General features: G+C 40.8%; 1 protein-coding gene across 1 annotated transcript in view; it reads right to left on the bottom strand.

The window, feature by feature from the left end:
• PLXNC1 (plexin C1) overlaps positions 1-14,814 on the bottom strand; it is a gene marked incomplete at its 5' end in the record, with an annotated part of 66,991 nt that extends 52,177 nt beyond the window's left edge. The window contains 4 exons of the mRNA XM_010023947.1: positions 365-465; positions 2,471-2,605; positions 3,939-4,061; positions 14,655-14,814. Coding sequence (XP_010022249.1) covers positions 365-465; positions 2,471-2,605; positions 3,939-4,061; positions 14,655-14,814 — 519 coding nt within the window. The remainder of the gene's footprint in view (positions 1-364; positions 466-2,470; positions 2,606-3,938; positions 4,062-14,654) is intronic.
• Between the last annotated feature and the right edge of the window lie 81 nt (positions 14,815-14,895).

Genomic DNA, 14,895 nt, shown 5'->3' with positions numbered 1-14,895 from the left:
TTTCCCCATTTACCCATGCAAGTTGCTCCCAGCTATTAAGATACCTCAAGCATGAGTACAGAATTTTATCTCTCAATCAATCTGGAAAGCAGAAACAGCTGTTCTAAAAACAAAGTAATTTCTTCTTTGTAGCCCAACATATATTTAATGATTAGATCTAAAAAATCTGAGGGTTAACATGGTCTTTAAAAGGGGCAGAGATCCCTTTCACATGATAATAAAGTGTCTCACATTTATGGCTATGAATTCCACAAAAACTCACTAGATACATAATCTTGATGCTGAATAGCCCCAAGGCAGTGAAAATGTACACTGACTGATAATTCATTGCTTTTATATGAAAGTCCAAAATACAAAAAAATACCTTTGAGTCAAAGAACACCACCCACAGTACGGATCCTTTACAGATAAGCATTCTTGCTCGGAAACATATCTACTGCAATTTGCAACTGGTATTCTTCTCACCTAAAATCAAAGAATGCAGTAACACACTGAATTAAAACAGCCTCCATAAACCAGGAAATTGAGGGTTACCATTAAAAATCTGACAGCAACCAAGCACAATCCCACTAGGAAAGTTTCCTTATGGATTCCCCTCTGCCAGAAGACCTTTGGATAGAAATATGCAGCCTATTTTACACACGCTGTATTTTGCCATCAGATGATGAATCATTTCTGATAATGACAATTTGGTTCTACTACTCAAAGGCCAGGATGGACAGATTAATGCAAGAAAGACTGATTAGCATAGTGAATTATAGATAACAATAGAAAAGAGGTATATTTTACAAATGATGCTTTGCTTAGCAGAACACCATTTTCCTCTCATCAAAACTGAGATTTTTAAATGACTGATGAAGGTGCAACCAAAAATGCATGCGCAAAACAAAATGCATCTGTGTTTGCATCACCATGGCAGGTTCCTGCATGTGCACACTAGAGCAAACGCATGCAACTACTTAGCATGCATGAAAATGCCATTTCAATAAATAAATGTAGATAATTGCGGCTATATTGTATGTAGCTATACTTGTACATTCAGCTTGAATATCCTAGCCAGCCATTTTCAGAAAAGGAAAGGAAAAAGAAAAAGAGAAAGCTGATTACAAATATTGAATACAAATACAAATAATGTTATTAATCACAACATTAATCAATAATCTTAGAAAAATATTCCTTACTCAAACTTTTTTTTTTTTTTTTTAACAAACTTGCAAGTATTTAAAGTTCCAAATGTTTGAAACAGCCACAAGGACACACGGCTTTCTGCAAAACTGTATTTACTGGGTTCTTCAGCTGTATCTTGTAAAATTCAATTTATCTGAAGGCATGTGAGATGATCAGTCCAGAAACCAGCCAACTTCATAGACTACTAGCAAGTTAACAAAGACAGTGTAGAAGCCTTGTTTAAGCTCCAAGAGATGATCAGAGAGGCATTTATTCATAAAAGCTATTGTTCCGCTATATTCCTCAAAGCTACAGAAAATGAAAATCGTTACTTTGAATATCTACATACACTTTTGATTGATTGAAATTTTGATTCCTTCTGCATTTTTGATGAATAGGTAATATCAATCAGTTCTCCTACCAACTTACCCACTCATACAGCAGGTTAAAATGCTACGTTCACTGATGGAAAAGTGATTTTACTGTAAATGCAGGTAACCAAGTGCTGGGTAATATCCTGTCCAGCTAAGATGGACAGACAAACTTTACATTTTCACTGCCATCTTCCCCTCTGCTGGTGAGACAAAGGAATATGCTGAGTTGATACTTGGCAGCCCTGATGCAGGACAGGCAGCAACAACTGCACCAACTCCTGGGAGTCTCTCTCTTCTTGACATGCAGCTCTGACATGCTTGCTCACATGCAGTAGCTCCCAGTGATTGCTCAACTCCTTGGCCTCACTATGTATAGACATTAATCACTTCTGCTTGTTTTTGTTTTGTCTTAAAGTCTATGCCTAACTGAAGATGATAGGAATTTTATCATTGATTTCAGCAGAACTAAGACTTCAAACCCATCTCAAATTAAGAGATTTCTCCACATTAAGAACTCCATAATTGACCTAGCAGACCCTGACCTACCAATACTTGGATTGCTAATTCAGAGGAACTTTGTCTCCAAAGAGTCTACAAGTTTTGTTTGCTACTCCAAGCTTGATTCTGCATGATGCCTCCAGGAAAAAGAGAAACAAAGACCCTCTCAACAGAATGACATAATAAGCATGAACTAAGGGTGTTGCTGGATCAGTGGGCAGCACCACAGAGTGGAAGCTACTCTGAGCTCTGCAGAAGTGGAGCCCAAACTTAGACAACATAAACAGATAGTAGATGTAAAGTTGGAAACTGCAGTTTGGATATTTTAAGGTCTAACTCTGACCCAAACTGATACTTCACTCATAAAGTGACATAAATTCTTAAAGCAGCAGTTAGCTTCAATTTATTATTCAATTTAATATTGTGCTTACCTTATTGGCAGAGGACAGATAGATGTAGTTGTTATCTATTGGATCAAGTCGAAGTTTGGGAAAAATGGAGGTTTCTTCCTTAATTTCATATAAAATCTCTGGGCAATTAGACTCCATATCCTCATTAAGAATAGCCTGAAACACATGAAATAAAATTATTTAAAAGTCTTTCTATTGATCAGTCAGTATTTTAAACAAAAGCATAATTTCAGCTACATCAAAGCTTCTGAGGTGATTTACTGTGCTCTGATTCAATACACCTACTGCACTGGCTTTGACAGTGCCAAAAGATGGAGGAAAAGACCACCAGAACAGATTTTCAACCAAATTCATGCTAGACACATTTTGCACTGAATCTGGCACTGGTTTAGTATATGAAACATCACTTCCACTGAGTATGTTCCTGATTGTTGTGGAAACTCAATGTGGAAGATACTCCTATATCCCAGTCACAATGTGCTACGAACTCCTACGAATGGAGAAGAAGGTATTAGCCTTCAGGAAACAAATTAAAATCCAGAGACACATAATGTAAAAAGGAACTTATGCACATTACTGACAACTGTCTTCAGGACAGAGTGTTCTCTGTGGCTTCTGTGAGTACACATCTGAGGTGGTATTTATTTTTCTTACCTTGCCCAACTCTACAGATTTCTACCACCCTTTGCATAGAATCCAAGAGAACCAGAGACTCAGAAAATTTATTTTGCAAGATAATAAGCACACCAACATTGATAGAAGGTTTTCCATAAACACGACTAAACAAGGGAGATATGTTCATGGCCTCTACGGTGTTAAGGAGACACAGAGACTTCCATTTCATTTTTCATTATTAAAAGCACGATGAAATCAAATGGGCAAAAGCTTTTCAAGCTCTCTACTACATTCTTCTCCAAGTGTCTGCTTAATAAAACCAAAAAACGAGAGTCATCTTTTGCAGTGTAGACAGGAAATGCATATTCTCACAAAACCCAGTAAAAAATTAAAGCATAAAAGACATTTGACTGGATGGCTGAAAAGTTTAATAATGAGATAAGACGACTTTCACTTCCAGGTGATTGATTTAAACTAGAGTAGGTCAACTGCTCAGAAGCAAAGACTTTTCTCTCTAACAGACAGCTATTCACATCACATAGATAGGCTAACAAACAAATACATAGGATTCCGAAATCTAACAATATTTAATATTTCTACTGGCAAATCAAAAAAAGGAAGGAAACAAAAGACAGTCCATAAATTGATACTGTGGGTATTAGCAGTTGAATGAAATGTTTCAATGAATTTTAAGCAGTGTACATAATTGCTTTGGAAAGTTAGTTTGCTCTCCAAGTAACAATAGAGCAGTTACTTCACAAACAAACAAAAAAGAAATAGAGATTCAGGGGGCTGTATCTGTTTATAATACAGTGCCTAAACCAGGAAACATTTACTCACTTGAACACAGCAGCAGTCGGTACACTCATCTTACCTTCAGTAACTGTCCATCATCTGTTCCCAAAAAAAGAACTATCTGATTCAAAACAACCGTGCCATAAACAGCCACTAAACCAGAGTGAATCAAGGTAGGTAATTTCTTGATAGATCGTGCCTCCTGAAAATCAGATATAAGAAAAAACTATTACAAAATCATTCATCTATACTGCAAAACATTAAGAAAAAGAAGAATCCCTAGAAAGATTCTCAGAGAACTCAGCTTTAGACAATACTATCATTTCAATTCTGACACAATTTCAGAGCAACGTGTAATTGGAAATGGCACATGAAATTACTTCCTTTTTTATACATGGCAACTGGTCACATCTGTGATAAAGATCACATCTAGTGCAGCTAAATCACTGACCTAAGTGGTACACAGACTTGGCATAACAGCTGCAAGTTACTTTGCAAGAGAGTTTCTCTTTTTTTGAACATAGCCCTTGGGTTATTCTGAATTGCTAGTTCTTCTCAATGAAGCCATGTTTTACTACTGCTGACCCTACCATGAAGACTACAGATACACTCAGTAATCACTTTTAAAGGCATGCAAATATACTGAAGAAAGGAAGTACTTCAAACACACAAACATTTGTGTGTGTGCATGTCAAAAAATGCTGAGCTTCACCCTCCCCTTTCTGGTTTCCTACTTTACAGTAAAGGAAGTTGAGACTTGCATATTACATCAATATAAAAATTAGATAAAGCAGTATAAAGTTCATGACAGAGAATATATATAAATGTACTTGTGTAAACTTTAAAATCAACATGTTACTTACAATTCTCCATCCAAGCTGGAGGAAGTAAAGTGGCAAACACACGTAAGCAGCTCATGAAAGAAAACATCATGCAGGAAATCCCTGTATCTTGTGGAAGGAAAACCAAACCAAATAAACCCAACTGCAGGTGATAGAATGCTGAAAGGAAGTCCTGATGTGTGAGAATAAGGTCATTTGCTAGGTGAGAGGTGGTCTCTGCCATCAACTCCCTACAAGCCTAGGTATCTCCCTAACAAGCAGTAACTCGGCTTTGCAATCCTATAATTGCTCTAAGTCCATCTCTGTGGCAGATACTGCCAAAAGTGTGATACCACCTGCTCTCTGAACAGGTCCAACCCCAGACAAGCTCTACCTCCCCCTCCCGTCCATTAGTATACAATGCTTTCCAGTGAGCTAAGGAAATTATGGGCTAGAGAATTATCTGTAAATCCATCTACCTATGTACCAACATTTTCATTTAGTCATTCTCCTCATCACATGAACATGTGGCTGCACAGACACCAGTGCTGGCACAAAAGAGCATCAGGCATGGAGAGGTGGGGGGCAAGAGCTCAGGTAAGACCAGGTCCCTGGGAACAAGCCCTATGGGTCAGCTTACAAAGTCCAGAATCTCAGCCTCAAGGACAGATTTCTGAACCTACAGGAACCCTCTGAGTGTGCAAGAACCTATTTCACTTTAATGGACACACAAAAAAACCAAGGTCTGAGAATGGACCATTAAAACTGACATTTTGCAGAAAGGTGAAGGCATTTCCCAAAGTTATGAAGCACATCCATGACACAGTAACAGCTGAATTCAACTGTCTTGCATGCTAGGATGCTGGCGTAACCCCAAAAACTCTTTCCACACAGAAATAGGGTATTTTTCTAAACTGCAATCCTAAGTCAATTAAAATCTTATTCAGTCATCTGAATTATTTTAATTAGCTTGCAAGAACAGCCACTTGGAATAAAAGAAGACTTGATTAACTTTCATATTTAAAGATACTATTTTTTTTTTCATGTAGCAGGAAAAAGACACTGGAACTGTCATTTACTGGCACAGAACTTCAGTAAAACCCACTTAGGAAACTTCAGTGCCACGGCAGTCTATTTTAGATATGGGAGGGAAGAAAAGATTGTAGGCATTTTAAGGTGGAAAAAGTTAACTCACTTTTCTATTAGATCAGAAGGTAATAGAACTCCTGCACTGGTGCACACAATGAGCCTTCCCTCACACTAAGGAGTGAGAAGGTGAAGCTGTCAGGCTTTCATTTCCATCAGAATTAGGATTTCTTTTTTCTGCAGTGCACCATGTAGTAGTGTAAGGAAAACAAACTCCCCCAGGTTCCTCATGGACTGTACAATCACATCACAGAAGAGGGAAGGACTCACCCAGTCTCTGAAAAGCTTTGCTGCCAGATTTTATTTTGACCCACATACTAGTAAAATAACTAGTGTCATATCAGTGCATCCTCCTCATCTGACTGAAGAACCAATAGTGACAAGTGTGGAAGCCTCCTCCCCTCATTCTGCTTGCTAGAGGGAGGGTCAATGCAACATTGAGCTAATACAGATAATAAGAGGGGGAATTTAGACGGTGGCCAGTCACAACAAAAATTGCCTTCTCACTTCTGCAACCTATTTCTCCAGCTTGCCCATTCCCTCCAGGGTACAGCTGCTGCTTCCACCCTTCTGTCACCCCTTTTCCATGTGCATTTAGTTTTTTAATATGCCCTTTACCTCTTCCACTGTGACTAATGGGGTTAGAGCACTGTAGGGCCTTCCCAAGCTTTTTCTTTCACAGTGAAATCCATCCTTAAAATGCATTTACAGTCTAACATTCCTTTGTACTTGAAGAGTCACTCATCTCCATGATCATCTATCTGCCTATCCTGTAACATTTTCAGGCTCATACTAAACCAAGAAAAGCAAAACAAAATACCATACTGTTCTAGAAGACCTTTCTTTTTTTAATTCTTCAGTTGTACCCTCTGTTCTTTTCTATAGTTCCTCAAAATCTTCATATGCACAGGTAAGCCTGGGGATTTCCTGAGTTAACCTACATTTTGCTTTTAAGTTCACCCCACTATGCTGTTTGGTTATTGGCATGAAAGGTATTTATACTCATTTTCAATTTTGCATCTCATTTTCAGATTTATCTCTGTATGACTCCAGCTGCAGCAACCATATTCACAATCCTACTTTCTGTCTTGATTTCCTCCTGATTATTTTACATTGCATGCCTCAGATGGAAGGGCAGCATTTTTAGCTCACAGAGCCCTCATCATATTGCAGCTGGCCAAAAAGTGAAAATAAAGGGTTTGAGCATCAGAGTGAATGAACAGATGCAGCTACACAAAAGGACACAAGACTAGTCAACACTAGAACAATACGTATGTTTTTTCTAGAGGGAAAAAACTTCTGGAAGCTCATTCTTCTTCCTTAACTTCACCACCCTTCAACCACCTGCATCAATGATTATTATTATATCAGAAGATAACAAATATTGGTGCATGCAGTGAGCCTTTATTAGGGCTAAGGAATGAGGAGATGAATTGGTCCAAAATTTGATTTCCAGGAGGTTTGTAAATTTATGCACTGCATAGCAGGGTCTTCACAGAGGCAAGATCCTGAGCCTCATAATGCAAGACAGGAGGGACAGTCAAAGGCTACGCTTGAGTGAGAGGTTGATCCCGAGATGGGGAGGCTAGAAATTTGTGACTTCCTGCAGCAGCAGAAACACCCCTTCTCCACCCTCAGATCTAAGTTCATAGAATTGGCAAAGCATTAGCAGGGAACAAGAAGCAGCAATGCGTAACTCTGGTTGGAGATTCCTTCCTGTGAAGGATGAATACACACATCTGCTAAATATTCATGCTATTAAACAGGTTTCTTTTTTCGGGGGGGACAGACACACGACACATCCAATCCATTACACTGCAGAGGCTGACGATTTTCCATTTCCCACTACCCATTGTTGCACATCTATGTGGACACTACAGACATTGCCTAGTGCAGATTAGAACTACAGAGCTCTGGGGGAAAAGTGAATGAGATGGGACCCCAGGCTTTGTTAACCCTACAGGGTCAGTGAAAGGTGGTGCTCTTTGGGATTTGCTACTCACAAACAAGGAAGAACTGACTGGAGATGTAGTCATCAATGGCAGCCTTCACTGCAGTAACTATGAAATAACTGAGTTCAGGATCCTGAGGGTGGTGAGAAAAGAACAGCAGAGTTCAGAGCTGGAGACCAGGCTTCAGCTTGTTCAGGGAACTGGTTTGTGGGTTCCCCTGAGAGGTAGCTTTGTGGTGGAAACAGAAACAAGCAACTAAGGAGAAACTGCCTGGACACATAGGGATGGTGTTAAGGAAAGCCCAAGTTCGCCTGGTTTTGAAACTCACAAGGGACGTTACGGGCAACAAGAAGAGCTTCTACCACCACCTGAGCAATAAAAGAATAAAATGTGCATCAGCTGCTGAATATGTCAGGTGATCTACTGACAATGGATGCAGACAAGGCTCTGGACTTGTCTGTGGGTTCAAAGGACCAGCAAGGTCTTGTGGTCACTTGAACCCACAGAGTTCAAGGAGGACAGAAAGTACCAGTACTGGAAGAGGATTAAACCAGGGATCTCTTAAGAAATCTCAGCTTATAGAACTGTCAGGGGCCAGATGGGATCTTTGAGAAGATGCGGAGAGACTGATGACACTGCAAGGCCATTCTCTCATACTTCTAAAGCTGTGGAGATTAGAGGAAGTCTCAAACAACTGAATAAAGGCAAATACTGCACACATCCTCAAAAAAGCCAAGGATAACCTGGGGAACTACACATTGGTCAGCCTCACTTCTTCCCTGGCAAAATCATGGAGCAAATCCTCTTGCAGGCTACTTCTGGACACAAGAAGAAGAAAGTGACTGGGAAAGCCAGCATGGATTCACCAAGGATAAATCATGCCCGACCAACTTGAGGTATTTAAAAGATATGTAGATGTAGCACTTAAGGACATGGTTTAGTGGTTCACCACCTTCTGTGATGAAATGACTCAATTTGTGGAGGAGGGGAGAACAGACCTCATTTTGACTTTAGCAAGGCTCTTGACACCATTTCCCATAGTATCCTTGCATTCAAGTTGAGATGCTACAGTTTACACAGGAGGACTACTGGATGCATTAAAAAATGAATGGATCATCAGGCTCAAAGGCTACTGGTTAATGGTTTGTACTCTATCTAGTCACTGGTTACAAGTGGAGCTCCTCGGGGAACCCATCCTGGGATATATCTTGCTCAGTATCTCTATTAATGACATGGAGGAAGACACTGAAAGCTTCTGGGTTAAGCCTGGATGATATCGAAATGAGTTGATGTGCTTCAGTGCAGGGCTGCCATTCAGAGGGACCCAAAGAAGCTGGAGAAATGGACCAAGAAGAACCCCAAGAAATTCAACAAGGACAAATGCAAAGTCCTGCACCTTGGATGGTCTAACTCTGTGTGATAGTACAAGCTGAGGAGGTCCTGGAGGGCAGCAGGCTGAACGGCGTAGCCATGCAGCAGCAAAGGTTAACGGCATCCTGAGTTGTATCAACAGAATAATAGCCAGATTGATCAAGGAAAGAGATTATTCTCCTCTGCCTGGCACATGTTCAATTCTGCCTAGGACAATGCACTCAGTTCTTGGACTCTCAGTACAGCACTGATCTTGATAAACTGGAGTTTAGCGGTTGGCCACTGTGATGGTTGGAGCCTGGAGCACCTGTCCTATGAGAAAAGCCTGAAAGAACTGGGCTGGTTCAGCCTACAGAAGAGACCATTTCAGAGGGACCAGAGAAACAGACCCAGGAATAAGCTGCTTGCAGGACTAGAGGTAACGATGCAAACTGGACCAGGGGCGGTTTCAAGCATACAGGAGATTAAAATACATCACTATGAGGACAATTAAGATAACAGGTTGTCCAGAGAGGTTGTGCAGTCTCCATCCATGGAGGTTTCAAGATCCAACAGAACAAAACACAGGGCAAACTTGCCTGATCTCAGAGCTGACCTTGCTGTGAGTAGAGGGCTGGAGCGGAGGCCTCCTCTGAGGTTCCTTCCAACCTGAAAGACTCTGTGATTCCAAGGAAGCAAATCTGCTGTTCAAGAAGTCACAGGCGGTCAGAAGTTTCCACTAAGAACATTTAATGAAGCCAGATGACAAAAAGCAACTCTTCTTACTGACACTGTGAGAGTTCAAAAGTCTCCTATGGTTTACTTCTCACACCAAACAGGGATGAACTGAAAACTAATTGTAATCAGACAGAACTGTAATCAGAAACATTAACTCTAGAAATCTATCAAACATCAGATGAAATACTAGCAGTCTGGTAATACACAGGAGATTACTTTGCTGCTAGGAAATTAATTACAGAATCAATTTTGATACCAAATGATATTTAGAAGTCTGTAATTCTTTCCTTAAATAAAAGACCATGAATCATTTTGGAATGAGTTACCACACAAATTCAAATGTCATTCCTGAAAATTAATGGCCGTGATTAAACTGATGTGACTCTGTTGATTTCAAAATCTCACTTCAGTAGAGCTTTTAACAGCTAAGATTTGTCCTAGGATTCCAAACTATGCTCAATAAATTAAGGGGCATATACCAACCCACATACTTATCGCCCACTGAAAAATGCAAAAAATCAAAGAACAGACTGTTACATATCTTTACTTATATTAAATAGCAGATGAAAATCCAACCAAGACAGCTTATCATTTAGTAACTGTCACAGCTACGTAGCCTTTGCACATCATAAAATAAACATTTTGATATTAGCTACAGCAACAGGTATACGCCTAACACTTTTTTTATTTTCTCCCTGAAAAACTGCAGAATCCTTTTCTTCCCATGCAACCTTTTTTTAATGGCAAAACTAATTTCCAGATTTGTCATTGTGGTTAGGTAACATCCTACAACTCCCTCCTGCTGATGTCCTCTAATTTGAGCGCTTCTCCTACTCGTCTGCTTGGCTGTGATCCACAAGATCCTGGGATGTCTGTAAGAGATAAGAGATTCTAGTAGTTCCCATTCAGCCCTGGAACAGAAGACAACTTTTTCTTAAAGTTCACTAGCTATTGAAGCATGTTCGTGGCTAATTCCAGCATTCCTCCTATGTACTGACTAAGGAGCTTCAATTTCACAATTGTGATTGACCAAAAATATTTGTTAGTACTCAGTCAGCTTTCTGAAAAAAATGGAGAATGAGATTTGGCAAATTCACATTTATTAACTAGGGAAATTGTGAGGAAGATGCGCTTATGTACACGCAGGTCATACTAGAGAGTCCATTAACACCTCTACTTCAACAATGCATGTACGTAGATGTACTCAAACTAAGAGATGTGGAACAGAGGAAAACAAACTGACAATGAAACCACAAAATGTTTTCAAAGTAGTTTCATCTAAGACACCATCTGCCTCTTGCTAGTTAGGGATCGTGTCTCTGGGAATCCAGTACTCTCTATGTCCGGAATAAACACATCCAACTAGGACAAAATGCTTTGTGCATACTACTGCATGGAACAAAACCAAAATTAATTAGCTCTCATAGGGAGCAGAATTTGTAGCAGTCACATACTTTTTGATAAAGTTGATAAGCAAGAATCTTAAAAATGATAAATTTTCAACAACAGACTCAAATATAGCACTAAAACTTCATGCAACTGTCAACTTTGGCCTAAGTAGCAATGTGAGGCTAAAGAGATTACACACCTACAGTAAGTTCCTACAGGATGTGGAGCAATTTGGTTCCAATCCAGTGAGGTACTCAAATTCATGCTTAACTTTAAATGCATGGGCACGAAGATGATGGAACTACTTATATGCTTAATGTTAAATATGCCTTTAAGTGCTTTATTGGGTTAGGGCCAGGAAGCTCAGTACCTTACAGTAATGAGTTGGAGTAGAACATACAGTAGTAGTGTAGCAGGGAATTTAGGACCACAGATACCTTGGGCTAAGTCCCTCTTGCACTGTACTATTGAGAAGCAGAGCGCCAACACACAGTGCCAACACAGTGCAAATATAAGCAGCTGTGTAAGTGCAGACTGGTAAGAGGATGTCTTGCCTAAAGGTAATCAGAATAATTGCAGAAATCTGAAGAACGACAACATCAGAAGGAGAACAAAGTGCCACTATTCTCTAATGTATACTATACTCTGACTACACACTATTCCTGCAGTGAAAAACATTTGTTTTCAATTCCTACATAAACTGACAGACTGCATCTGTGATCCGTGTACTTCATCACATCACCTGAGCTCCAGAATTCAAGTGTACCCAGCAAAGAAGACTAAGACCTGCAGCAACCTACAACACATGGCATCTGAAATGCAAAAGTCAGGCTGACATTCAGCATGATCCACCCACGACAAACACTGAACAGGTCTTACATCCCAGGCAATCATAGCACTGCAACACATTCATTTGCTCTGTCCCAACACTGTCTTTAAAAGACTGGTCTTCAAAGCACACGTTCAGTACTGTTGCTTGCTGCCATTCCTACACATCGTACTATAACGTACTCATGACAGCTCTGTACTACAAGGCACTCCTTTCTGGCCAGAGCCACTGCTAGCTAATGCACACACTTTGTCCACAACCTGTGCACTGATAGAGATGTGCTGCACACCAACCTCCTGCCAGTTCTGAAGCCTGCACGCTTCTGAGTCCAAAATAAACATGTTCCACATTTGCAGGGACTCCCATGATTTGGTGAGAGACAGTAGAAGAATCTGGTCTAAACAACTCAGAAGAAGCAGCATATGGGCCTGTCATCTCCAAACTTACTCTGCAATAGCCTAGCCTAACCTTCTGTAGTATGAAAAACATATTAAAGCTGAAGTACATGCATTTATTTCTGTGTTTATACACCATAAGCACATACAATTAGCTTAAAAGGGAACTTAATTAGCCACATAATGTTACAGGCCATATTACTACACAACACCCAGATGTCCTTCTATCTCACAAAATCTATCTTCCCTGTCAGCGGTAAACTGTATTTATTGTGCCAAAATATCATGATTAGTAACATCACCATAGTTAGGGACATAATGTTAAGCAAACAATCCTTTTACAGTTGGGATTAATCAGTAGTGTACCCAAATATAATCTACGCTTCCAGAAGGGACGAGCCTTTTGGGACATTAAAGTAACTCTGGAGTTACAGGAGTCTAATCTGAATCAGACTAATCCATAAGCAAGTGGATTGTTGATTTTTGATATTCAGGCACTGAGAGGCAATGGGAATGGGGGACTGAAAGGAACACTGGTCAGACAGAAATACCCACCTTATCTTTACCTGCATTGTTACTCTGTGAAATCCATGAGACTCTTCTGGTTTTTATTTTTTGGTTTGCAAGCTCAGAAAGCACCTCATGAAGAAACTCCATGAGTAATTAGGAACAAATAATGCAAATTAAAAATCCAGCTAGCAAATAGGTATTTTGGGATGAGACTTCAAGCTTCTCACAAGTTTGCCTTGTGAAAGCACAGAAATCATGCAGTAAGCTATAAATGCACTGTAAATCAAAGGTTTGGCTCCAGCTCTCAACAGAGAGTTTCATTATTTACTTCAGCACAGTTGTTTCACCCACATATGGGGTTCTCATTCATAACTATGTCCTCTAACACTGGCAACAGTCTCACAGCTCAGTAGGGAGATGAGCACACCGACTCACATGTGCCCTCCTGCAGTTTGTATTTGGAAGAATCTCAGCACTGTGCTCTGCTATGGGCTAGATTTGGGAAACCAAGGAGTGACAGTACATCTACCGCATATCTTCCAAGGAGTTTTCGATAAACTCCCATCGTAACACAGCAGGGACTCAGAGGTTAAGCTGCAAAGTGCCTTAATGGTGGGGTAACTGCAAAAGGCCAGGGCTTGCCTCATGATAGCTTGCTTGATCACCTATCATTCTCCCTGACATTTTCCAGCATTGCTCCTTCAGCCACAGCTCTGAAAAGACTTCTGGTGTAACTTAAAAGCACAGACAGGCCTTGCAAGAATACTTTCTTTGCCTGAATCATATTTTTAGCTTCCTGAATTTATTTTTTAGTTCATTTCTTTACTATTTACCAAGGCCACAGCAAAGCTGGTAGCCTTGCCCACCCTGCCTGCCCTCCATGTGCACAGCTCACCCTCAAAAAGAGGAAGTAGATGAAGAGAGCGTGTTACAGAAGTAGATGACCAGGGGCTCTCCATGGGATAGCACTGCCTGGGAAAATGTAACCACAACAAGAACAATGTAACCACCACAACAACAAATAGTGCCTATTTCTGCCTGCTCTGCATAGGAGCTTGGGGAGGTGGGTGGCTGTGAGCCCTCTTGAGCAGGGCCAATCCTGGGAGGTCTGGGAAACACCTACCACCAAACAAGCAACCATAAATAACTAGTGAGCAATGGGGATAACAATGCACACAGCTCAGTGCACAGGAGTCAATTTGATGGGCTTTTTTTCATTTCTGATGTAGCTGCAATGACATGAGATATGAATGCACAGAATAAGGTAGGAAATGCTTTATCTAGGCTGTATGAAAAATACAGTGAAGTACAACTAATCCTTGCCAGAAAAGGGCACATGGAGTGGTGAGCCTGAGACTCAGGCCCAACCCAGGATGCCATCAGGTGTTCCCTCAGATGTGTCTTTCCCAAGATGTAGGTGGGAATGACACGACAGGATCTGGGAAGGGGTCAGATTTTCAGAAACAGAAAGCGCTGGAGGAATCACTAGCGCTGATAGAACCACGGCTAATGTGCCAAACCTGTCGCAGCTCTGAAGTTCCTCAATGAACTTTATGTGCCTTCAGGTCAGAGACACCTAACGACTCATGCACAGTGACACCAGCCACGATGGCATCAACCACAGCATGCAGGACAAGCGCTTAGCAAAACGATGCCCAGACTTACACAGCTCTTCCCATTCATGACAAAGTGCGTGGACGCACAGGCTTGTTCCTTCATCTCCTCCATCCCAAAGATGCAGACAGCGGTGGCATTCCAGGCCTTGGCGTCCTGTTTGTAGAGGAAAACACCAACCCACCAGCCCCGCTCACCCTGGCGGACGAGGCTGGAGGAAACAATAAGGGTCCTGCACCCGCAGTCCAAATATACGTGCCCTTGCAAAGTAAGGCCACCCTCTGAGGGGCGC

The sequence above is a fragment of the Nestor notabilis genome, unplaced genomic scaffold (genome assembly GCF_000696875.1).
Source record: "Nestor notabilis isolate BGI_N333 unplaced genomic scaffold, ASM69687v1 scaffold7331, whole genome shotgun sequence".
NCBI lineage: Eukaryota > Metazoa > Chordata > Aves > Psittaciformes > Psittacidae > Nestor > Nestor notabilis.
The sequence above is the reverse complement of the archived record's forward strand: the minus strand, read 5'-3'. Positions and strand labels throughout refer to the sequence as shown.